Source organism: Zootoca vivipara, chromosome 10, assembly GCF_965207765.1.
Source record: "Zootoca vivipara chromosome 10, rZooViv2.hap1.1, whole genome shotgun sequence".
NCBI classification, from domain to species: Eukaryota; Metazoa; Chordata; class Lepidosauria; order Squamata; family Lacertidae; genus Zootoca; species Zootoca vivipara.
Window position 1 is genome coordinate 8,096,742 of NC_142593.1, and position 27,156 is coordinate 8,123,897.

Sequence of the window (27,156 nt, forward strand, 5' to 3'; positions counted from 1 at the left end):
TCATATTTACATGGGGTTATGTTCCGGGGATTGTGCCTAAAGCCAAATTGTGTCGTCAAAACCCCTTGTGTTCAATGACAGGTGAGATTGACAAGGTCATTTTTCAAAGGAACCCTGCCCCCTTTTATTTATTTTTCACTTTTTATTTGCCACATGTGTAAAGCTGAAAATGTACAAGTTAAATCCACGCAAGTTGTGGGTTTATGGAAGAAGCACATGTCGAAGACATTGTCTTTCAGCCATGATTCATTTACATGGCGATGTACACCCAGACTGGATCTTAGGCTTCTAATAAGTGTCAGGACTAAATAACCGTCAGTTATCAAACTAAACATAGTCCTTTGTGCTTCTCCCTCCAGTAAACACCCTAGAAAAATACAGTTGCCGTATCATCTGGAATACCCATTCTAGTATCCCCCTCACAGTAACACCAGAAATGATATTTGCCATGGAAATGTAAAGCCTGATCACACTATTCTTTAATTCAGGCAAAACTCCTCTTGAAGTTGTATAATTAATGGTCAGTTGGAATGGACTTGGGCTGGCCAACTGACTCAGGGAAGTGTAACAGATCTTTAGCACTCTGAACCCCTAGAGAGGTGAACAGAAACAGAACTTTGTTCTTTAGTATATATTTTGCTCCTTTGGGTGCAAATGTGCCGGTGGTGGGTGCAGCAACTGGGGACTCTCAACCGAAAAAGAAAAAGAAAACGTTGAATACTTCATTTCCTTGGTAGCTCCCAGAAAAGGTAGAGAATATGACCGAAACTGCCAGAACATTCTCCATTTACTGAGGGGCCAAATAAGAGCACGGTTCTTACTGTTTACATTCATATACCTAGGGAGTGAAGGAATCTGTAAGGTCACATTCCTGTTGCCTTCCATGGAGTATAGACCTCTGACACTGGACTAAATTGCTCCTGTCTCTAGTCTGCAGACCAAACAAAATCTGGAGAACTGGAAGCAAGGGAAGACCCCGTTTTGCCTTGCAGCTTAGTGACCACAGCAAGGGAGTTTATTCTAGAATTCAGTACAGCTCCCAGTATCAGTTTCAAATCCTATGCATCTATGGGCACATCAGTATTCTTTTGGGGCCTCTTCCTTTTGATGCCCCTCAAGTTCTCCTCCAGAAGAATAAATCTCTGCAATGGTGTGCATTGCGGGGGGGGGGGGGGGCTGCAGTAGGAGAGGGGCAGAATCAGGCGAAACCGGCAGCCCACCCTAGTGTGAGTGGAAGTGACTTCTCTTCACACAAGGGGAGCTCTGGATCCAAGCTACTAAAACCATAAAACAAAGTCAGTTCCACAATCATAGCTCAGTGAGAACTGAATGCAAGACAGTTATTTTTAACATGCACTACGAATTTGGGATTCTTTCAACCTATAATGCGTGCTTTTAAAACACATTCATTCTCCTCCCCACTTACCCTCTCTATGTTCATACACATATGCATGCAAATTTCAAACATTACCACTTATAATTTAAATCAAAAGCAGCCTCTATTATAAAACATGTTCCTGAGCCAAAATAGAGAACCAATTCATAGGAACAGTTGGAGGAAGCAATAAACATTTCACATGGCACTTAGTAGACATAGCTGGTGAACTGCCCTAGTGGCCTCACGAATCTAGTCACTTTGATATCCTAGAATCCCTTGCTTTGCAGGAGGGCATAAACAAAGCTGAAGACAGTACTGCATGTCACTACAAACAGCTGGTAAAACCAATCCTCCCAGGAAGACACTCATATGGAATAGTTTCATCTCTTTCCCAAGACTGCCTACTCCAGTGATGGCGAACCTATGACACGCGTGTCAGACATGACACGCAGAGCCCTCACTGCTGGTATGTGCCCTATCGGCCCATTCACGCTGTTGTTGTCCCCCCCCCAAAAAAAAATTGTTCTCCTGCTCCTCCTCATGCTACAGCTTGTCTCAGCTGTTAAAACCCGGATCCTTTTGTTGTTGTTGTTGCTGCTGTTAGCCAGAGATTGGTTTTTAAACCCTTTCTGTGCTGTTTTTTTCTGGCGCTTTGGCAGATGATGATTGGGTGTAACAGCGTTCATTTTTAAACCCGTTCTGTGTTGGTTTTTTTGTCGCTTTGGCAGACTATGTTGGTGCTGCGTGTTAGTTCCAGCGAAGGTATTATTCATCATTTATTTCTGTTCTCTTTCTCCCCCCCCCCAAAACGCAGCAGCTTTGAGGCATCCCCCCAAAAAAGCAAAGCAACTTTTGCACCCCCCCAAAAAAACCTCCAAAACTTTGGTCAGCAGCTCCCCCCATAAAGCTCAACAACTCTGGGCACTTTGTGATAAATAAGGGGTTTTTGGTTCGGTTTGGTTAAATAATCAGTTTTTGGTTTATTAAATACAGTTATATATTACAATTATACATTTTTGTTATTTAAACTATAAATATCGTGAAATTATGGTTTTTTCATCGAAGTGACACACCACCTGAGTTATGCTCGGCTTTTTGGCGAATTTTGACACACCAAGCTCAAAAGGTTGCCCATCACTGGCCTACTCCCCCACTCGCTCTCTCCTTCTATCATGCCCACATTTGAAAATCCAAAAAGCATAATGCATATTCAGGAGAAAGCCGGGAGCAACAAGCAAATGAAGATCTATGGAGACAGACAGAAAGCAGTCTGCAACCCATAAACAAATACATGCAATGGAAATTCCAACAGGAGTGCTAAATCAAAATGCCGTGAAGCCATGGTTTGTTTCACATAGCTGAAAGGCGTTCTTAAATAAAAATCTTCTCTCTGAGGATGTGAAACTCTGTAAACAAGACTGTTCAAGATTGTTCTGCCCAGGTGGCAATGCCAGCCATTTATGTATTTGGCACATTTGCACACCACTCTTCTCCTGAGGAGCTTAAAGTATCACGTCTGAATTCCACTTCATCTTTTTGGGGTTTTTTGTTTTGTTTTGTTCTGGAATCCATTTTATGTTTTGTTTATCATATCTTCATTTGCTTCCAGGTTTTTTACTCTTCATCCCAATCACATCATAATCATTTATCTCAAGTTATCATGAGGTAGAGACACTTAAAAAAAATCAATATGAAAGCTGTTATTACCAGATTTCTAAGAACAGTTGTAGTAGGCAACACACTGCCCACATGTACCTATAAAATTGACTTTCAGGAGGGTTAAATTGAAATTTATTTTTGAGGATTGTAGGGCTCCACCATTCCTTCCACGTTTCCTGAGTTAGCCAACAAAAGCCAAACTAACTTACTTTGGTTGAATTTTTGTTGGGCGCTGTGATAGGACAGTCAGGGTCCTCAGGATTCAGGCAAGGTCGATCCATATACCCATGTCCAACGTCTGCCTTACTTAACATTTCTTCCCAGGTATCTACTTGCGAGTTTATTTTCTTTAACTCCTCCAAGAATTCTAAGGGGTCAAAGTTGGTCCACTGCAAATGGGGTTTCCCTCTGGAGAAACAAAAGAGTAGGAACATAATGGTCAAAAAGGCATCGGCAACCTTCACATTGACTCACAATATACACCTCTCCCCCTCCCACCCCTCCTTATAAACATCAAAAGCCCAAACTATGGATATAATTCACCCTAACATGAATTATATCCTATTAACTGAGTAGAACTTACTCTTGACTGTGCCTATTTTAAACTGTGCTACATGTGATATCAATTCTTCAGTAGCCACTGTTGAAGACTGTTGAGAAATCATATCTTAGGGCCGGTTTCAGACAACAAATTCCTTGTTCATGTGAATAGTCCCGCCAATCCCAAAATAAATGTTTTTTCTGTAACATCTGAATGGGGAGGTTACAAATATTACCTAAATGCAGTTTCTAAAACTGCGATGACACTTTTGTAGTTGGCTGTGGAATTACAGACACTGAGGTTGGCCAATATTCTTTGATATCTAACTGCCACGTCATGTTGGGCTCGTGTGTGACCAGGGGTGTTCAAATGGACAAGAAATTTAATATCTGATCTTGCTTTTCGATACTTTTAAATTTGGGATTACTGACTTCTTAAGTTACTTTTAAAAGGAGAAAGAATTTCCTATCACATAGGAATTGCTTGCCTCTGAATACATGTTTCATATGTAGCTAATAAATAAGGTTCTCACTTTTTTATAATTAATAGTTACTGTGTTCCTTCAAACTCTTGTTAACTTAGCAATCGCCTGAGCACTAGCTGCTGCCACCATCATGACTGTCTTTCTATTTCTCCTACCTCCAGTTTTCGTTTCATGATGTTGATAGACTATAAAGGCTTTTGGCTGCCTTATTTTGCGGTTCAAACTACTGTATCTGCTTAACCAGGCTTAAGTCATTATTCAAACTCTCCCAACCAGAAAACACAAACCCCCTTATTCCCCCATCTAAAAACAAAACAAAAAACAACCCTCTACACTGAAGGTTAAGAGATGGCCATTGCAAATTGCTTTTACAGAGACATGCAAACCAGGGCAAAGACAATAACACAAAAGCTAGGTCTTGCATAATTAACCAAAAATGTCTAAACTGATTAAAAATTAACTCTTTGATGGGCGCATTACATTACATATAACAATCTTTCAAAAGAGATACCTTATGCCACCGAACAATCAGATAAACAAAGGATTAGTTTTTTCCTGAGACTATTATTTTTAATTCAAGGCGACAATTCACATACTTTCAGCCAAAGAGAATTGTCGGGCCATCGGTACTATTGTACGTTAGAATTAAAAACAAGGAGGGAACAAAGCTTATTTCCCTCAAAATAACCTTTGATGCTGCTGGGACATGCATTCTAAAAGTATGATGGAAGTACAGTAGCTTGAACCCAAGATTCAGATTCAGTGCATTCAAAGGCATTTGTTTTCAGGACGGTGAATGTGTTATGAAACCATTTCCACAACACTTAGAAAGTATCCCTGGCCTTGCCCCACAAAGACAGAGCTGCTCTCTCTTATTTTCCTCTCCTTTCTTTTCTTGCATGGGAAGAAAGATTAGTGGTTGTTCTCAAGGTTGTTGGCTTTTAGAAGATATTTGTGCAAAAATGTGTGAAAAGCTGAAATGTGACAGCACACTTCATCTGAGAATAAGCACTGCAAAAACTCAGGACATCTACCAGGAGACTGATTTTCCAGAAATATGCATACTTGTTTCCTTTCCACAGCAAGCACCTTAAGACACAGGGCATACAGATCTTCAAAATGACTGCAGAAAATAACCCTGGAAAACAACCCTCAATAAAGTTCAAAACTCAATCACATCAGTGTCAATGCTAAATTGGTTGTTAAAGAGCTTGCAAATAAAAATTTGTCTGTTCAGATACTATTCATAAGCTGGTCCATGGTCTTTGTGGAATGGCTCTGTCATGAGGCAGCAGCTGCACGCCTGGAGGAAGCAACATCTGATCCAGGATCAGATGCACATGGGTGGTGAAACTTTCGTGAAACCGCTGCGGCTGTACCCGGGTCTGATGTTACTTCTCCTATACAACTACATTCCTGCAGATGGGAGAGTCTTGTCTGAACACGCTGTTTGTCCTGTGACTCCACCTCCATTATTAAGACAAAACCCTTGTCAAAGTCGCATATATGATACTGTATTTTGTTGCCAGTGCAGCATAAAAGCAAATCATAATAATGTGAAAGGCTACCATGCAAGAAACAGGTTTATATTGTAGAAAACAAAACTTACGGTAGATATGCAGTCCCCGACTGTAACTTTGCACCCTCCCAGAAGCAGTCCAAAGGTGTGATAATTAAACAAGGGTAAAGGTGTTCTATGATCTGTCAAAGTTAGGAAAAAAAGCACACGCCCAATTAAGAAACGATAAAGAGTTCAATGCAAAATTATTATTTACAGAGGAAAGCGTGCAGAATACAACATATTATGTGTACCTTGTCCATGTAACCTTCTGTGATCGGTTCCCCTGATTTATGGCATAAGTGTTCCAATTTCCATTGTCTGTAAAAATTAAGAGCAAATCACATCAAAAACATAAATACAGACATTTATATTTTCAATGTCACCCGTGTAGATGGTACACCTTTGGGGGAACTGTAAAGCACAGATGAAGCACTTTTAACTCCTAAATAAGGGGGCTGTTGTGCAATCATCAAAACAGGGCAGTTTTTGTTTGTTACAGAGAATGCTACTGTACTTTGTAAACAGGCCTTGGATTGTGCAGGAATGGTTGGGAACACTATTTCTGGATGTGTCTGCAGTCAAGTATTCCGTCCAATGTGGTAGGATTGCCTGAGGTCCAGCTCCGAGGGTCTTCTGCTGGTTCCCTCCCTACGAGAAGTGAGGTTACAGGGAATCAGGCAGAGGGCCTTCTCAGTAGTGGCACCCTCCCTGTGGAACACCCTCTCTTCAGATGTCAAGGAAATAAAAAAAACTACCTGACTTTTAGAAGACATCTGAAGGCAACTCTGTTTAGGGAAGTTTTTAATGTCTGATATTTTATTGTGTTTTTACTATTCTGCTGGGAGCCACCCAAAGTGGCTGGGAAAACCCAGCCAGATGAGCAGGCTATAAATATAAATATAATAATAATAATAATAATAATAATAATAATAATAATAATAATAATAATAATAATAATAAAGATTATAGTGGCATATGGTGTTGACTTCGTTGTTCAATCAATACATCACCCTTTGGAAACAATGAAACTGACTGCACATACAGCCCTCTCTCGTTTATCATACACGAACTTAAAGACTTTTGAAAAGCAAAACCTGGAATACTGTACTGTAGACAAAAATTTTGGAGTGACTATTATGTTACCAATTGGTGAACACTAAGGACTTTTTGCTACTTGGAAACCCATTAGTGCGTCAGGCAAAATTTATGCTACACATTTATCTACACTGTATCGAAAACCGCTTCTGACTTTGAAATATGACAGACTGTAAATGCCTCAAGATTAGGTCCAAACCTGTGCTATTAACCTTAACTAAAAACTTTGTTTAGCATCACAGATTTTCATCAGGCAATATTTATAAATGTCAGCAAACCAACAAATGAAAAAAAAAACACCCAAATTAAATAAGGGGGAAGTTCTGTTTTCATTTATATCAATAGCAAAACTGTATGAGTACCATAGAGGCATGCGCGATTATTTTCTGAAACACCTTGTTCAGAGTAACTTCAGACATGTTAAGCTAAGGTCAACACCTGGAGATTCCAGGGCTAAAACTAGTTCTCGAGGGGCTGCCTATCCCCTTTCCCCCATTGCCAACTGAGATGCTAAATAGGAACCAAGAAAGAGGCATCTGTGGCTAAAAGAATTAGACAGCCACTGTGAGGGTGAAGGCACCGGCCCATTTCCGCTTGCTTCCTTCAAAGTGGCCCTCCAGGAACATGAGTTGCTGGGAGGGTTGTAAATATTGAAAAGCAGATGTGCAAGTCCGCCACAATTCCAGTTACTGTACTCCCAACTGCACTGCCGAAAGGGGAAAGCTGCACAGGAGAGATATACAGGGTTTATGCACATCTGAAACTTGTGTTATCTCCTCTGCATGGATTTGGCTTCACGTGTTCACAACAGGAGAATTCAAAGTGGGACCACGGCACTCTGGCACCTCCTCCCAAGCTATTCTTAGTTCTGGGAAGTTAAAATAACATAGCCTTTTCTCTCCATTCCACCTTACCTGTTGTACATATACACGTGTACCCTGCTGGCTTGAAGTGCGGAATCAAGGTGCTGTCGGAGTGCTTCTGCTGTGAGCACATTAGCGCAGTCCTCTTGCGGTGTCTGAATCATGAGTTGGGGATTAAACATGGCCTCTTCTCCAATCTTCTGGCGCGTGTAACTTAACTCCCGACTCACTCGTCCACCAACTGACAGACAAATATTTACAACCTGGGATCAGCCAACAATAACTTACTCTGGATTCACATTCTAAGAGCTCACAGGCCACCAATAAACTTTCCCATATGCATGGAATGTTCTGCAGCCAGTTAAGAACTGAAGCAATTTTAAAGAGAGCTAATTTCATGTATAGTGCAGCAAAAAGACAAACATTTCTCTTTATATAAAAAATAAATTAATTAATTGTCCCTACTTCACAAACAGAGGTGTGTGTTAAGTTGATTCCTGCTAGACACATGGTCTTTCAGTATCACACCAAAATTTCCACATGTAGAAAGTTTATTAACAAAAGGGGGGGGGGAAGGAACCTTTTCCTTGCAGACCAGACCAAATATTTCTCTGTTACAATTTCTTGCACTTGTATAAACAGTCTGCTGCAATGGCACATTTCAAGATAAATGACTTCAATTTACACTCTTCTCCTAAATAATTTGGCAATGGCAGAAGGAGAAATGTTTATCTTCCATAAAAAGGAGGTAGGAGGGAAAGAGTAAATGAGTATTAGTATGTCTTGCTGCTGCTAGTTAAAACATAAAAATACTGTTAAGTTAGGGTCACATAACGGTGCAGTTTCAGAGGAACAGAGTCAGCTACACTTAAGCAATCAATTCCAAGTGCCTAGAATCGCTACAGTGAGCTAGGATGTACCAGAATTTGGATTCCAAGGCAAATTTTATCTTTAAAAAGTCAAGAAACCTAACAAAGGGACACATTTATGCAGCCTAAAGGTCTAAAGGAAGCTAAAATGAAGTCAGAGACTGTGCAATCCTATACAGCTCTACTGTAATCAGAAGTCTCATGGTTTTCATTGGGGCTTACTCCCAGGTATACAGGATTGCAGCCATAGAGGAAGAAAATGAAAGGAAACTAAAAATAAAATGACAAATTTAATAACAGTCATGATGGCTTGTATCTAGAGAACTGAGCACCAATTCGAAGATGCACTAGGACTGTTCCATCCCCACCTCATGCAAAACCATCCCTCCATCCTCTCTAGAATGGCATGTGATGCAGCTGAACAGCAGAGGAAACTGCAGAAACCAGTAGCACCGCTGTCCACAAACTGAAATGCACTTTGGGCCAGAGCCTTTTTTTTTTTAAGTAAATGGTTAAAGCATCTTTTAAACCAGGGATGAGGAACTTGTGGCTCTCCAGATGCAGTCAGGCCCCACTTTTAATTTATTACTAGAGAGAACAAAGGACACAATTGTTTAAGATGAAACAAAAACATTGGATAATTGGTTTTCACCTTCGGTTTTAAATTTTCATCTCAAGCAATGTGTTTGCAAATACGCCCCTCGCCTTCACTGCTAGGTAATTTATGCTTATTGTAACCAAGTTTACATGGACATCAGTTCTGAAGTTTTAATTCAGCTTAGAAAGACACCGGTGGAATTTTGATATTCCAACCTACAGTTCACATGACAACAACTCTCTACATCCCCATAGGAACAATACATGCTCTGTCATTCCATTCCCAAATCTATACCTTATTTTATTTTTTGGAATTGATGGAATTTAACACTAATTTCAGCCAAGAGGTCCAATCTTGTGCAAGACAAAAGACAGCATTCCTCATCTCTACTGAAAGTGACCAACTGTTTAGTATCAACAGAAATTATTGCTTCTTACTCAAGGTGCTGTCAAACTATATTAATCTCACTTAACAAGGCAAATTTAGCTAATCAGCATTACATCATAGTCAGCAGAAAAAACTGTGCTCTTTCCTTTTTCCACAAACCCAATAAGTGAATACTGACATATAACTAGATAGGTTTTTAAAGCATTTTATTCACATGAAAATGAATTTAGTCAATTACTATTTAATATTTTAGTAGCATATACAGTGGTACCTCGGGTTAAGAACTTACCGGTAATTCGTTCTGGGGGTCCGTTCTTAACCTGAGGTACCACTTTAGCTAATGGGGCCTCCCGCTGCCGCCGCGCGATTTCTGTTCTCATCCTGAAGCAAAGTTCTTAACCTGAGGTACTATTTCTGGGTTAGTGGAGTCTGTAACCTGAAACATCTCTAACCTGAAGCATCTGTAACCCCAGATACCCCCCCCCCCTCTCTCTCTCTCTCTGTGTGTGTGTGTGTGTGTGTGTGTGTGTGTGTGTGTGTGTGTGAATTTACGCATAGTGGCTTGTTTTCGAGCTTAGAAGCTGTAACGTATTTAAAATTACATTTAATACAATTAATTGTATTTAATTGCAATGTAATTGTTCACAGTTCTTAAAAAAGTTGATATAAACGGATCGGAAGTAATACCCCCCCCCAAAAAAAAATACACAGGAAGGAAAGAACTATGTGTGAATGCTGTCTTTCCAGTAGTTTTTTCCCCTTTTAACCCTTAAAGTGTAAAGACCTTATATAATGTACTCTTACAAAGACACCTGCTTGATAATTTTTCTAAACTGTTTCCCCGAAAACTCTGCTCCAGTTTTTCAAAGAACAAAAGACCTCTCCACAAGAAAATGCCACTTTATATGAAGCCTTTAACATCAATATACACCCAAGCTGACACATCCGCCTCACATGTCTAACGCACTCTGATCACCCCAGGAAGATGAGGGAACTCGTACACATATTTCCATCCTTTTATTTTGTCAGTCCTAAAAGCTATTCACAAACGATCATGAAGATTCACAATTAAAACAGCTATTGCAGAATTGTACAGTTGGAAGGGATCCTGAGGGTCATCTAGTCCAATCCCCTGCAATGCAGGAATGTCAGCTAAAGCATCCATGACAGATGGCCACCCAACCTCTGCTTAAAAACCTCCAAGGAAGGAGAGTCCACAACCTCCAGTGGGAGTCTGTTCCACAGTCAAACAGCTCTTACTGTCAGAAGATTATAACATTGTTAAGTATAATGTCTGAAAAAGTTCAGCATTAATCAAATAGCAGAAAATGTATGAAGCATACAAATTATTATATTTACCTTCAAGCACTTATTATATACGCCCTCAAACACTCACTGGAATAATACTGGTAACACTGCCTGGTCCCAAAAGACCAACAAGGATGACACAAAGAGCCAATCTCCTTGGAGGAAAGAGTTCCACAAGGCTGGTGCCATTGCTGAAAAGATTCTGTCCTAAGCAACTACCCCACCCCATGTCTCAGAACGTGAGGGAAGCAGAGCCTTGGGATGCTCTTAATATAAATTTAAAAGTATAGGACTCCTGGACGGTTAAGTCCAGTCAAAGGCGACTATGGGGTTGCAGCATTCATCTTGCTTTCAGGCCGAGGGAGCCGGCGTTTGTCCACAAACAGCTTTCTGGATCATGTGGCCAGCATGACAAAACCGCTTCTGGTGCAACGGGACACCGTGACGGAAACCAGAGCGCATGGAAACGCCATTTACCTTCCCGTCGCAGCAGTACCTATTTATCTACTTGCATTGGCGTGCTTTTGAAGTGCTAGGTTGGCAGGAGCTGGGAGCGAGCAACGGGAGCTCACCCTGTCGCGGGGATTTGAACCGCCAAACTTCCAATCGGCAAGCCCAAGAGACTCAGTGGTTTAGACCACAGCGCCACCCGCATCCCTTCGCTCTTAATATATTGGGGTACATTAATTTAGAAACCTATCCCTACTTGCTTAGTAGTGCAGACTAGCACAAGCATGGCCAACGTAGCCAAGTTCCTTCCTTGGAGTACACCATATTCATGGATGGTCAATAAGTGAATTGATAGGCCTAAGCATATATGGCATATATGGCAGTGAGAGATTTTACTTTCTTGGGCTCCTTGATCACTGCAGATGGTGACAGCAGTCACGAAATTAAAAGACGCCTGCTTCTTGGGAGAAAAGCAATGACAAACCTAGACAGCATCTTAAAAAGCAGAGACATCACCTTGCCTACAAAGGTCCGTATAGTTAAAGCTATGGTTTTCCCAGTAGTTATGTATGGAAGTGAGAGCTGGACCATAAAGAAGGCTGATCGCCGAAGAATTGATGCTTTTGAATTATGGTGCTGGAGGAGACTCTTGAGAGTCCCATGGACTGCAAGAAGATCAAACCTATCCATTCTTAAGGAAATCAGCCCTGAGTGCTCACTGGGAGGACAGATCGTGAAGCTGAGGCTCCAATACTTTGGCCACCTCATGAGAAGAGAAGAATCCTTGGAAAAGACCTTGATGTTGGGAAAGATGGAGGGCACTAGGAGAAGGGGACGACAGAGGACGAGATGGTTGGACAGTGTTCTCGAAGCTACGAACATGAGTTTGACCAAACTGCGGGAGGCAGTGGAAGACAGGAGTGCCTGGCGTGCTATGGTCCATGGGGTCACGAAGAGTCGGACACGACTAAACGACTAAACAACAACAACAACAACAAGCATATATGGCAGTTTGGCACAGTGTGCTCCAGTGCTAACCACAACACTTGTGATGCCATGGAAAACGAGTGGCCTGTGCTCAAATAATTCAGACAGTCTGCTTGGGTGAGTTTGGTAGACTGAGAACAGGGAGAGACGGCACCCAGAAAAATTCAGGCTAATTCTGTGGAGTGACCAAAAAATAAGCAACATGCAAACATATATAGCAAACAATCTGCCCAGAACAAAGCTGTTGCGAAAGATTCTGTTACACACCATGATGGCAATGGTTTTCTTCTTCAACTTTTAAAAAATCCTCCCCTTCTTTATTGTTTCTTCCACTAGGATGGAAAACAATACAATTGAAACTGGTAGCATATTGGCAGCAAGCACAGGCAGCAAGCACAGGTCCTCTTTAAGGGCAGCCCCACATAGAGTACAGACCAGGTTATCTTGGTAAAGGAACAGCCATAGCTGATGAACTACACAGAACTAAGAATCAACATTCCCAGCCACTGGAACCATTGGGCTTCATGTGATAGCTTGAAACCCAGGACCATTCCCAAGGGATACACCTGTTCTTTCCAGTGTGAGCGCAACTCCCACCTTGTCAGGATTAGGCTTCAGTGTAGAGGTCAAACAGGTACCTCCAGATGTTCTTGGACTACAATTTCCATTAGTCCCAGCCAGCTATGTAGTCCTACAACATCTGCAGAGCACCAGGTTGGCAAAGATGATTTAGAAAAATAAGTAGATACTCCTTGAGACAACACTGCAGATGTTCTCATCTTCACGGCTGCAGCAGAGGAGAAACCTAAGCAAGCATGCCAAAGTGTCTTGCTAATGTACAAGTCTTCATCTTGACAGGTTATATAAGTTATACGCCTATCGTAATAACATTTTGAGGGTCTCATTCCTGGCAATGGGCAGGTTGGAATGTTACTGCTTTCCATTAAAATCTGCCATACCGCCTCATCCAAAAGGATACGACTGTAAAAGACAGCATGTGAACTGTTCTGGGTCCAAGCTGTCTGTCTCTGGGACCAGAGAAGCAGCCACACTTTCAACCTCTATGCACAGTAAAAACATACTCGGTTAGTTCCTGGGAGTTCCTGGCTGCAACGCTCCCTGGCAGAGCCATTCCCCTTCGATTACATCAGGGCTTTGAATTTAGCCAGGGAGCGGGGGGTGGGAGAACCCAGTCCATTACCTCAGAACGCTCTGATCTAGGAAAGAGCCTTCGAGATACAGCAGAGGCTAACAAATCGATCTGTCCACCAGAAATGAGGTGCAGGCTAGACGTGTGGGGTGATCGGACACACCTTTCACACACATGCCCCATTGACATTTAAAGCACTTTTTGGAGGTCTATGCCCAGCTCCTGTACAGGAAACATGCTGGGCAGGTTCAAACATTTCTGAAAGCAGCAGAGCACAACGAGGCAAGGTCGGTGAAGGTGCCGAATTCTGCACACTTGTCACATGCAATTCGGTGTAAAAAGTACTCCCCACACACATTCCCCTTTGTACTGTATGTAGATACATGCTTAAAGAAACACATGACTGTCCTACACAACTAATTCCACCCTTTAACTAACCTGAGACTCAGCTATACAGCTCAAATAAAACGTTTTAAGTGTGTTTTAAGTGCAATATACAATGTGACCCTAGATGGCGATGGTGATCCTTATGGAAAATTCAATGTATTTTTAAAAACACTTTTTTAATAAAGCATTTTCAGAACGGTTTTTATATGTTCCATTCTGGATGACCCTGCTCGTGCAAAGGCATCTTGCTGCTGAAATAATGGTGGAAAGTTATCTTGTATTAGGGCAGCATACATATACTGTAAATGCCCTTTCTAGCAAATAGCCAATCGTATTTGGAGGGCAGTTTGTTAAACGCTAACCCTCTCCTCTACAATGAGCATGGAGAAGGATAACTGTGATGTGGACATCTGCCCAGAAAAAGTTATTATTTCTCAGACCCTTGAACAGCTGCCAGGTGCCAACAGCTTCTAGTCATTTCTAACCTGAGGCATATTTGAACTCGTGACCTCGAGGTGAAAGGCTCTGTATCCTATTACCAAGCCCTAGGCCACACTCTGTACCTCATCGGTACATAAAAACTGTTTTAAAATACCAAGCACCACACACAACAGTAAATTATATTTGATCATAAAGGAGAAGCAAAAAGCTGACTCACAGAATGGGGCTAAACTCTAACAATCATCTGAAACGTCCCGGTTGCCATCGCTTTCCCATAAATGTTAAGTGTTGAATAATTGCTCCTTCGCATTTGGCATTCTTCCATTCTTCATTGTCTTCACTGACGTACTCACAAATCTTATCGTTTATAATGGTATAAACAAAACAGGGCCATATCCAGGAATTATTGATGCCCTGAAATACTGTAATTGTGGAGCACAGTGCAACACCACCCTAAAAGATTTTGTTTTTAAATGGGTGTTGGACCCATCTCCGCCCATTCCCTTGTACCTTAACAGCCCAGAAAACCTGCCTGCAGAAAGCTTGGTTTTAGGTGAAGCCATTGGGCTGTTTCTTTCTAGAGAGAACATCCAGGGAATGTCCTTATGGCTACTGCAATAATTCAAGAGCTAACAGAGAGCTGCATTAAAGACAGTAAACACCTCTAAAACACCTGCCTGGAAAAGGCTCGTAGACATAGGTTTCAGACTTTATACTACCCAACACCCAACCCCCCGTTGTTACTTGTACAACGTCTACCTGAATAAGACTGGTATAACGTGGATTTTTGAGGGTTAGGCATTGGTTTTAAATTAGAACTAGAGAGTGTGCACATCCAAAACATGTGGATATCTGGATATGGCTGACCCTTAGACATTGTTTCCTTGGGGCAGGCTTCCTCAAACTCGGCCCTCCAGATGTTTTTGCCCTACAACTCCCATGATCCCTAGCTAGCAGGACCAGTGGTCAGGGATGATGGGAATAGTAGTTTCAAAACATCTGGAGGGCCTGAGGTTGAGGAAGCCTGCCTTGGGGGGTTAGACATTGGTTAACAATCTCTCTCAGTCTTTCACTTTCTGAAGGACAAATGCCAGGCAGAGGGAAGTTACTGTCCTCATGAGCTGCTGTTTTTAAGTGTTCTGAAGGCATTTGGGTGGGCACCGCTACAGAGGGCTGAACTAGATACACCACCCCCAACTGGAGGTGTCCTAGAGCAGGCATCCCCAAACTTCGGCCCTCCAGATGTTTTGGACTACAATTCCCATCATCCCTGACCACTGGTCCTCTTAGCTAGGGATCATGGGAGGTGTAGGCCAAAACATCTGGAGGGCCGCAGTTTGGGGATGCCTGCTCTAGAGCCCATTTGAGAAAAAGGAGTTGCCAAAGGTCGCAAACTGGACTCAGAGTCAGCCCCAAATACCTAACCACTCATTTTAACCCAGTTTTCTGCTCCAGTAGAAACCCATTTCACATGAGGCAAAGTGGGTGTGCTAAAAGACTTGAGCACAAGGCAAAGAGGATGGAGGCGGGGAGAGTCTGGTACCCAACTTCTCCATTTTCCCTGCTACTGATACCCCCCACAAGACATTAGCATGCATCATCCCTCCTCTTCATTCTTCCTGAATCCTAAGCAGCTGATGGCAAGTCAGCAACTGAGTTGAATGCTGCCACTTGCTCCCTGCAGTGCAAACTGAAAGTGTATCAAAGCCCCCAGTGAAGGTGAAGGGGCTACTGGTGGGACATAGAGCCCAGTGACAACTACAGTAGAAGCCTCTGCGTGAGTGTGGGAGGTTCACTGTTAGCCAAGGATGGCCCTAGGTTGTTAGGGGCCATGATGAGCTTACACAAATGATGAGAATGAGAGGTGTTCAGACAGTGAAGTTGACGTGTGGGTCCGGGGATGACGACTACATGAAGCCCACTCCCAACACTGATGCACACAGTGGCTGCACACCCTGCTAACTTCACTTCCAGCTGACATAAAGGAGCTCTATGCACAAACTTCAGTTACAAGCACAAAGCTAATCCGAGTATGGGGGCCCTGGTCCAATATGGGCTCCTCCTCGGGTGGAGAAGCTCTACATTGGACAGCAGTTTGGGGGGGGGGTCAGGCTTTGTGGGCCAAATGCAGGCTTCCAGGCCTCTTGGGACTCTCTCCAGGCCCTACCCCTAACCAGCTGTGTTGCAATCCCTCCTCAAGTGCTTTTGCCCAGGAGGAATTTGTCCTTGGTGTGCAATTATATCTCCTGCTTGCCTTGATGAAGAATGGCAAAAGGTAAAAAAGCAAAGGACCCCTGGATGGTTAAGTCCAGTCAAAGGCGACTAAGGGGCTGTGGCGCTCATCTCACTTTTCAGGCCAAGGGAGCTGACGTTTGTCCACAGACAGCTTTCTGGGTCATGGGGCCAGCATGACTAAACTGCTTCTGGCGCAACAGGACACCGTGACGGAAACCAGAGCACACAGAAACGCCGTTTAGCTTCCCTCCGCAACAGTACCTATTTATCTACTTGCACTGGTGTGCTTTCAAACTGCTAGGTTGGCAGAAGCTGGGACAGAACAACGGGAGCTCACCCCATCATGGGGATTCGAACTACCAACCTTCTGATTAGCAGGATCACACTTCAAAATGACCTTAACAGATTAGACAACTGGGCCAAAGCAAACAAGATGAATTTTAACAAGGAGAAATGTAAGGTACTACACTTGGGCAGAAAAAATGAAAGGCACAAATACAGGATGGGAGACACCTGGCTTGAGAGCAGTACATGTGAAAAGGATCTAGGAGTCTTGGTAGACCACAAACTTGACATGAGTCAGCAGTGTGATGCAGCAGCTAAAAAAGCCAATGCAATTCTGGGCTGCATCAATAGGAGTATAGCATCTAGATCTAGGGAAGTAATAGTACCACTGTATTCTGCTCTGGTCAGACCTCACCTGGAGTACTGTGTCCAGTTCTGGGCACCACAGTTCAAGAAAGATACTGACAAACTGGAACGTGTCCAGAGGAGGGCAACCAAAATGGTCAAAGGCCTGGAAACGATGCCTTATGAGGAACGGCTTAGGGAGCTGGGTATGTTTAGCCTGGAGAAGAGAAGGTTAAGGGGTGATATGATAGCCATGTTCAAATATATGAAAGAATGTCATATGGAGGAGGGAGAAATATTGTTTTCTGCTGCTCCAGAGAAGCGGACACGGAGCAATGGATTCAAACTACAAGAAAGAAGATTCCACCTAAACATTAGGAAGAACTTCCTGACAGTAAGAGCTGTTCGGCAGTGGATTTTGCTGCCAAGGAGTGTGGTGGAGTCTCCTTCTTTGGAGGTCTTTAAGCAGAGGCTTGACAGGCATATGTCAAGAATGCTTTGATAGTGTTTCCTGCTTGGCAGGGGGTTGGACTGGATGGCCCTTGTGGTCTCTTCCAACTTTATGATTCTAAGTCCAAGAGGCTCAGTGGTTTAGACCATAGCGCCACCCGTATTCCTGATGGGGAATGTGTAGGCATCCAAAATTCTGACTTGTATATGGCTGCAATACAGCCTACGGTGAAAAGGACAGCAGCCACACCCATTGCCCTGCCTATGTTTTGCCTCAGGGCCATGCCCACCACCCGGAAAGTTTCCCATCAAGAAATGCAGCCCTCGGGCTGAAAAGGGTTCCCTGCCCAGATCTATAGGTATCCTGATGCATACTGGATGAATCTACGTATTTGTAACACTGATAAACAGACTGGCATGGGTGTTATCATACAGGGGGGGGGTTGTATGATGCCTGATGTTGGCACATTTTGAGACAAGCAATAAAGGTGTCATAATACGATGGTGATTCTCATGGAACAGTTATGAATCATGGATTCCATTTCTTTACAACAATAGGGGCAGAAATCTAACATTTTGACAAAAAAAAGTCTCATATGTGGTAGAAAGAATATAAATTGCTCTAATCTTTCCTTGTTCTCGATGAGATTTCTTTGTCCAGAAAACAGAGGTCCATGTTTTAATGCTTTAAATAATGGTATAATATAGTATTTGTACATTTGCACTTGAAAACGGGACCTCCAAGCGCAAATTTTCTACTGAGTAAAACTTTTCATTAGCTACTGGGAGAATTTAGAGTAAATAAGGATTAATCCTTTCTTCCATATATGAAATTCACACAGAGAAACACATATATCCCTCTGGAGGAATAACAGGAAAAATGCTGCTTTGTCCCATAGCAATAAGCTGCTCCCTAGACTGAGCTTCGCAGTTAACCTCTGAATGGCCCTTCTGTGAATGTGTAATTGTTTTCTTGAGTGGTTAAGAACAGTAGTTAAAAAAAAAATCAAAGCTATTTTCATTGGGACACATAGGAAAAAAGCAAATGTTTGTGACAATGTGTTTTTTTTAAAAAAAGAAAAAAAGGATGCAGAATATCTGAGTAGAGTAGAATAAACAAAACTTCTTCATTTTTAGGTTAAAACACACACAGGCACACTTCAAAACATGGGAAAACTTAACAACCAGGCAAACGAAGGAGAATGAACATATTATGGAACAAGGTACAGTTTCTTTCAAGTATTCTATGCCAGCTGCTTGCTGTACCATCTGTTGTTGCCTAAGCAGCTTCTTTCTGAGTGGCTTTGAAGCAGAACTGCTCTCACTGTTGGACACAATCAGGTCAGGTCAGCCGTCCACCCCCACCCCCTACCCCCCCCAACCCAAACCTGCAGCCTCTCACAGTTTCCCTCCATCTTGATATTTCTTCCTGGACACCAGCTCCCAGGAACCCTACTAAATAAATAAATAAATCTGAATCCAGTTCACTTATTGCAAAATAAAGAGAACTGGAAACTTTAGTTCGTCTCTGATAGTGTTAATCCTGCTGCAAATGAGATAATAGCACCAGACTCCAACAGCACCAGCACCACGTACTATTATATATATATATGCAATACAGCACTGGCATCAGTTTTAAGGAGAAATTACGAAGCCAAGTGTGTTAGCTGCAACCTTCCAGAATTGCGCGCACACAATAAGGACTCACACACACTGTGACAGCACATTCAGCTTGTTGCATAACATTAACCCCAGCTCACTTCTCTCAGCTTCTGTGGAGCTGACATCACCTCTCAGCTCTAAGCACTCTTCTCACCATTATACAGCCAAGTCCCCTTTTCATTGGCTTTCCCCTGGAGGCCGCATGGGGCAGAACACAATGGACGTCCCCAGCTTCACACACAGGCTCCCCCAGCCTGCGAGGAACATCACACTGGACTGATTTATTTTCAGCACTGTTCCTTCCCTCTGCATCTGTGCAGCGAAACACACATCACTGGGAGCCACTTTCATGATTTTGTTGCGATCAGGATTAGCTGGATTAGGGAGTTGATTCATAAGGACCCCCTGTGGCTGTGAGGAAGTTTCATCACAAGGTCAGAGTGGTGTGAACTATATTCTGTCAACACCACCAACTTCTCATAGCCAACTACACACACACAAAAGGGGGACAAAAGAAGAAAGTTGCAGATCTAAAATATGTGAATGAAACAGTTGACAGCAACAAAGAGATTTACAGAGAACTTCCAAACAGATGTTGGATATGTATGCAGTCAGCACTGATTTCCTTTCAAAATAATAATTTTTTTAACACACACACACACACACACACACACACACAAGACCCCTGCATTAGTCATTTTTAATTTAGAAAGAATTTAGTGGTTTAGGAGGTGGGAGGGACCTGGGGAATAAATACAGCAACCCACACGCAAAACCACAGAGGAACTTTCTGGCACTTCTTCTAAAAACTGGTCATGCAGCTTGAAGATTGTTGCACTGTTGAGATTTTATTGCACATAACGCTGTCACCTTCAAGTCCTGTATAATTCCAAGCCCCTTATGTGCAATAACTACCACAGACCTCTTTTAAAGAAAGAGAGGGAGAAAGAAAGTGATGGTTGGAATGCAAGAGCCAGAGGAGGAAGATAAACATTGGAGCTGTGTTTAAATAAATGAAATTCACTTCCCTCTGCTCCCCCGCCCCCAATTCCACTCATGCACAATCAGAGCAGTAACATACTTGGAAACTGTATGCAGAAAGGCAAAAAACCCCTATTTTTTAAAATAGAGAGAACACACACACAAGAGAGAGAAAGAGAGAGAGAGAGGAGAGAGAGAGCAACCTCCATTTGCACAGAACTGGACTGTTCAATCAAAGCCTTATCTGTTATATTTCTGCCTGTCTTTCTCCTCTGTTTAGCACATTCACCAACAAGAGAAAAGGAGGCAAGCAATGGAGGCTTTGACCTGCAGCTGTAACACAATACTTTCACACAGCCCTGTCGACCCCTGACATAAATTTTACACCGCAGCTGGCATTTACACACTTAGCATTACCATATGTATAGCCTACTCTGTGCTAATTATGCTAATCACCTGCCTAACTCTCCACTGCGGAAAAAATGGTTGTATTTAGCACTCCACTGCCTACAAATGCAGCTTACTGTGTGGCTGAAATGTACATTCAGGCAGCCCTGAACGGCAAGATTTTTCCACGTTGCTGGCTTCATTCAGGGCACAGAAAAATTTATTCAAGTCAACTGGTTTCGGTCTGCAACAAAAAAGTTACGAGAAAAAAGTGAGTGTGCTACTGCCCTAACATTCTAAGTCTGCTTGCAAGCAAAATGATAAATCAATTGGTGTGGGAAACAAAACGGGAGAGAGATTTCTTTTGCAAGCCATGTGAAACTGTAGACTATTTAAGAAAGAAAGAGAGAGAGAGAGAGAGAGAGAGAGAGAGAGAGAGAGAGAGAGAGAGAGAGAGAGAGAGAAGAGAAAAAAAGGTCATCTTAGTTTCCCAAATCTCTAGAAGAAAGCTGTTAATAGATATTTAAGCCAGATCACAATTCTCTTAAATTGATACTTCTTACAGGCTTCCCAGTGCAGATACCAAAAGTGTGTGATTTTTGTTTTGTTTTCAAACCTTACGCATGCTACTAACTGACACCACAGTATCATTTCCCATTATGGTATTTACTTTCCTGGAGCGCACCAATGTGCAACCATAAAGAGCCTTTTGTACAAGTGTAAACTAGAAATAACTTCCCAAGAAGATAATTGACTAAAGCTGGTACAAAACTAAAGTGAATCAAAACAGAATCAAATCTGAAAATACCGTCAGTGAAATTGGAATAAGGTGCAATTCAACAATAACACAAAGCAAAAATGCACAAACATTCACAAACCAGTGTTCTTCCTCCTCACAAAACAAAGCAAGGTAGTTAAGCCTCCGAGCAGAAGGTGAAATAGAAAACTGGGGTGATGTTTTCAAAGTCATATTAACAGAGACAGAAAGTGAAAAGAAGGCCAAAGTTATTTCCTTTTCAACTCTGTATTTTTCCTTCAAATAAGTCTCCCTAAACCATAGCTGGCACTTGGCTTCTTTTCCTGCAGGTATTTAATATAATTAATCATACACAAATATGTTCTAACAAACCCGTTCATGTTCCCACCCACCAAAGGAAGCTCAGATATAACTAGAGATTTCCCATCAGATAACCCAAAACTAATTCTAAGAATGATTTCACACTTGGCTGTTTTCCCCAGACAAGCATAATGATGCATTTGCTTACTTTCAGCAGCCAATCTCATCACACGAGAGATGCTGTATTACAAGCACCCCATAATGCTCCTAAGAGTTTTGTGCCTTTGAAAAGTGCTCAGAAACTTCAAAACTTAAAATGGTCCATCCAGAGAACAGCTGCTAAACTATAGAGCAGGGATGTCCAACCAGTAGATCACGATCTACGCAGAGCCGTCTTTCCCATATGGCTTAGTGGTTCGTTGCGCCAGGGCACCGGCCTCTCAGGGGCGCCCTAGCGAGTGGGGGAGCCGCGCAGCTTTGCTGGCGGCCTCCCCTTTCCCTCCTGCATGGCCGTCAGCTGAGCCCCGTCAAACATATGGCTGGCGGGCATGCAGCTTTCTTTCTAAGCCTCCGCGGGAGGAGAGCAATCCCTGCAGAGGCTTAGGATGGAAGCTGCGCCCCGCTAACTATATGACTGGCGGGCGCGCATCTTCCCTCCCAAGTCTCTGCGGGGATTGCTCTCCCTCGGCGGCATGGGAGAGAGTTGCGCACACCCTCTCCATGGCTGGCAGTGCGCAGCTTCACCCTCCCCCCCACTATCTGTGGTAATTTGGGGGCGCTGAGCAGATATTTGCACCCGGGCGCCACATCTGCTAAAGACAGCCCTGGATCTACCGGTAGATCCCTGGCTGATCCTTGTAGATCACAGGATCCTTATTGTGTACAAAACGTTATGAGGAAAAAGCTAAAAAAAACCTCTGTGCAATCCTTCCCCCAAAAAGCTCAACAACTCTAGGCAATCCACCCACCCCATGCACGCTCCTCCTCCCTCCAGTGACAACGGGTAGATCACTGCCAGTTATTTTATACTGGAGGAGATCACAGTCTCTTGGGAGTTGGACATGCCTGCTATAGAGCAGACTGTGGCCTGATCCCAGGTGGGTTGCAACAGCAACATTTAGCACCAAACAAATCTATGGCAAATAAATAAAAATAAAAAAGACTTCACAAACGCATGCTTGGGTTAAGGAGCTCACCCCAGGTCTGAAAAGCTTGAAGGTTACTACTCTAGACTGGGATGAGGCACATGAAACATATTGCTCCAGTGCTGCATCATCTACCCTGTTTACCAAGTTGCCCAAATGCAGCCTTTGACCTCCCAGGCCCAAAACCAGGGTAGCAAGTGTGATGCTTTGTATTCAACATCTTAAATAAATAAATAAATAAATAAATAAATGTTTTGGTTCTGGCAATTTTTCAATTTGTCTGCTGCTTTGTGAGGAGTTGCCTCCTAAAAAGTGGGATGCTAATTTTTTTTAATACCAGTAAATAAAATTAGTAAGTGTCATTGGGCTACAACGCCTATTGTCTATGACCATTGACCATGCCTAGGAGATGCTGAAGCAGAAGTGGTTCCCCAGGTGAGGCACAGTTGCTACACTTGCTTCCCAGCACGTGGGTCACTATTGCTTACTGGGAGGAAGAGGGGTTAGGCAGCTTGGAGATTTGCATGGTGCAAACACAGCAGCAGGAGCACTCGATTGGATCCACCGATGTGCTTGCACAGCACCACCCACCCTGCTGCCTCTCCCTTCCTATTCCTGGTAAGCTAGACAGTAACCGGTCACGTTGTGTGGATGCCTGATGATCGTCTTCCAAAGCAACTACTCTATTCCGAACTTAAAAATGGAAAGTGTAATGCTGGTGGGTCAACAAAAGAGGTTTAAAGACTGTCTCAAGGGAAATCTAAAAAAATGTAGTATAAACACTGACTACTGGGAAACACTGGCCTGCGAGCGCTCCAGTTGGAGAACAGCCTTTACCAAAGGTGTCAGGGGCTTTGAAGAAACTAAATCTCAGGACGTAAGGGAGAAACGTGCTAAGAGGAAGGCACGCTTGGCAAATCCACACCGTGATCAACTCCCGCCCGGAAACCAATGTCCCCACTGTGGAAGGACGTGTGGATCCAGAATTGGCCTTCACAGTCACTTACGGAATCATTGTTAAGATTGTGTTAATGGAAGACAATCTTACTCGTCTACGAGTGATAGAAGAAGAAGAAGAAGAAGAAGAAGAAGAAGACAGTAACCCACCTGCCAGGAAGCTAGTTTGGTGGCCCTGCCCCCCCCCACCCAGCAAGCCACTTTTCTGTTGGAGTAAAATCATCATCATCATTTTTAATTTGTATACCGTCTTTCTATCTTACAATACTCAAGGCGGTTTACAAGCTGAACAAACAAAAAATATACATCTTATAACAATCTAATGCAGTACTGTACAAAAATGTGATAATAAAACAAAACTTTAAAATAAGCAACCTACATCAAAAAAGTAACATTCAACAATAATTAGAATAATATAAAATAATAAGCTCTGGGAGGAAGACCTTTCATTGCCTACAGACAGCCACCCAATCTTAAACAACTCCTCACCCACAATAATACAACCACCAGACTTAACATGGACACTGGTACCAGAGCCTGTAATAAACCCAGATGCCAACTTTGCTGCCACATACACCCGGACAACACCATTACTGGCCCCAACAACGTCCAACATACCATCTCAGGACTATTTAATTGCTCATCTTCTAACATTGTGTATGCCATCAAATGCCAACAGTGCCCTTCAGCTCTCTATATTGGACAAACAGGCCAAACCCTACGCCAAAGGATAAATGGACATAAATCTGACATCAGGAATCACAAGACAGAGAAACCAGTAGGAGAACACTTCAATCTCCCAGGACATTCTATACAAGATCTCAAAGCAGCTGTTTTATTACAGAAAATTTTCAGAAACAAAGTGGAAAGAAAAGTTGCTGAATTGCAACTCATTAGCAAGCTTAAAACCATGGAGCCACCTGGAATGAACAGAGACATAGGATTCTTATCTCATTATACATGATCAAGCTTTCCTTAGCACCTCAGCCCTTGCTTCCCCCCCCCCCCCGGCAAGATCAATTGCAGTCATTAACAGTCGTTAACAGTCATCAACAGGTTTACCACTCCTATCAGCCCATCACCCATTCCCATCACCCCCACCCCCACCCCCTGAATATACATAAGGGTCTGGTGACTTCTGTTTCAGTGTATCTGATGAAGTGTGCATGCACACGAAAGCTCATACCAAAATAAAAACTTAGTTGGTCTTTAAGGTGCTACTGAAGGATTTTTTTTTATAAAATAATAATATCAACATATAAAAGTTAAACAGAAATCCATTCAACAGTTACAATAAATGATTTCTAAACTATGATCAATAAAACAACGGCAAGCCACAGTAAAATAGTACAATACAAATTGAGAAGCAGAAACTAGAGGGTGGAGCAAGGCAGGTGGAAGGAGGCTTTGCCTTACGAAGTATCTCGTCTCGAGGGCACAACCTTGGCTTTTCTTGCCCTACGTGGCGTGGGACTGTGATAGCTTCAGAGCCAGTTCTTTTATTTGTGCAGTGAATGGAACAGGTAAGAAACTGTGGCATCCCTGCTTAGAAAAACTGCATTGGAAATTAAGCTCTCAGTAGAGGGGTCTTTGTGGTGGTGCTTCCAGAAGGCTGGAGACACTCCCCCTTGGCCAGTGGATTTGGAGGTGCCTGCTTATTGCTTTCCTTTAAACTTTTGCCCACCTTGGAAGCGGCAAGTCTTCCTTGCATGTTTTAGGCACAAATATTTTAATTAATTCCAGATGGTACGGGTAATCCATCCAAGGTTTCTCATTCTGCACATGAGGAATCCCATGACTCTAACTATCCCCAAATCCCCAGCCTTTGGGCTATCTCCTAGTAAAAAAAGGTAAAGGTAAAGGATCCTTGACAGTTAAGTCCAGTTGCAGACAACTCTGGGGTTGCGGTGCTCACCTTGCTTTACTGGCCGAGGGAGCTGGCGTTTGTCTGCAGACAGTTTTTATGGGTCATGTGGCCAGCATGACTAAGCCACTTCTGGCGCAATGGAACACCGGAACCACAGCAGCGCATGGAAATGTCGTTTACCTTCCCGTCAGAGTGGTACCTATTTATCTACTTGTACTTTTTGGCGTGCTTTCGAACTGCTAGGTGGGCAGGAGTTGGGACCGAGCAACGGGAGCTCACCCTGTTGCGGGGATTTGAACTGCCGACCTTCTGATTGGCAAGCCCAAGAGGCTCAGTGGTTTAGACCTACATAGTAGTAATTCACAGTAAGGCAAAAGAAACAGTACTGTACTACTGATTCTCTTATTTGGATTTTTTTTTTTAGAATTTTACATGGGTTCATCAAAATTTTAAAACCAATTTAGATGGTTTTTAAAGGGGATTAGACAGATTCATGGAGGATAAGGATTATCGACGCCTACCAATCATACAAGAGATATGCAGAATGCAGATTGAAATGTACTCAGCCTCCAAACACCAGTTGCTGGAGAACAACAGCAGGTGAGGGTAATTGACCTCATGTCATGCTTTTTGGATTCCTAAGAAGCATCTGATTGGCCACTGTGGGAAACAGAGTGCTGGGCAAGAAAGGCCTTTGGTCTGATCCAACAGGGCTCTGCTTTATGTTTAACTGGTGCAAGCAAAAGCCTGTCTTTCGAGGGCGGAATGGGGTGTTAGGGAAGCATAATAAGGGCTTAAATGCATATTGCTCATCCCCACCACATAAAGAAGCCTCAAAACGATAGTGCTGTTTACACTCACTTATTTTGTGTCACTGCATTGATATGCCATGATAACACACATTTCTGCTCTGTCTTTACAACCATAAGCAGTTAAATTTATATTTAATTGTTCTAAAAATATATATCTTTTTTTTAATTAACTGAGCACAATCAGTCCCACGTTTTGCTTTCCAGCATCTCAGTTTCAGTCAATACTCCTTGCCAGTCCAAAGTATTAATTTATCTGGGCTTTTGCAGCTCCAGAAATCTAGCTGTGCAGCCAAGAACTCAAAACAACACTACAACTACTGTGCTCTTTTCAGAGTAGAGAGATTCCCCCCCTCTTTTTTTTTTTTTTAAGGAGATGGACCACCCTGCTCTCATGGCACAGAGCACTGTTTACATTGCAAGACTCGACTGTGTAATACATCTGGCATTTTTGGGCAGGATTCCTGAGTTAGAGGCCAGAAGCCCTTAAGCAATGATTTAAGGGGAGGGGGGGAACCCTACAAGTTGACTTAACAGTGCTCATTCCTGATGTGCCGCACTTCACTTCTGATTATTGACCGAAGAAGCACAAATATGCTGGTTCAGTAAACAAAGGGTGGAAAGGGAGAATAAGTTTCTTTCAGGGATTTTTTTTTAATCATCAATGAATGAAGAAGGGCTTAAAAGTATTTGGGTGTGTGCCACTAAATATGCAACTTGAAAACATCTGCTTCTACTTGTGGATACCTGCTTGGGTATCCATTGTGGGGAGAGGGGAGCTTGTTTTTGTAAAGGTTTGAAAGGCGTCATTGGATCAA

At 42.8% G+C, this 27,156-nt stretch overlaps 1 protein-coding gene across 3 annotated transcripts in view; it reads right to left on the reverse strand.

Moving 5' to 3' along the window:
• The window catches only part of PTCH1 (patched 1), a 106,881-nt gene that overhangs the window by 48,381 nt on the left and 31,344 nt on the right, over nt 1-27,156 (reverse strand). For all 3 annotated transcript variants that reach the window (XM_035099609.3, XM_035099608.3, XM_035099613.3), the window contains 4 exons: nt 7,633-7,822; nt 5,875-5,941; nt 5,672-5,763; nt 3,247-3,445 (listed from right to left, as the gene is read on the reverse strand). In XM_035099609.3, coding sequence (XP_034955500.1) covers nt 3,247-3,445; nt 5,672-5,763; nt 5,875-5,941; nt 7,633-7,822 — 548 coding nt within the window. The remainder of the gene's footprint in view (nt 1-3,246; nt 3,446-5,671; nt 5,764-5,874; nt 5,942-7,632; nt 7,823-27,156) is intronic.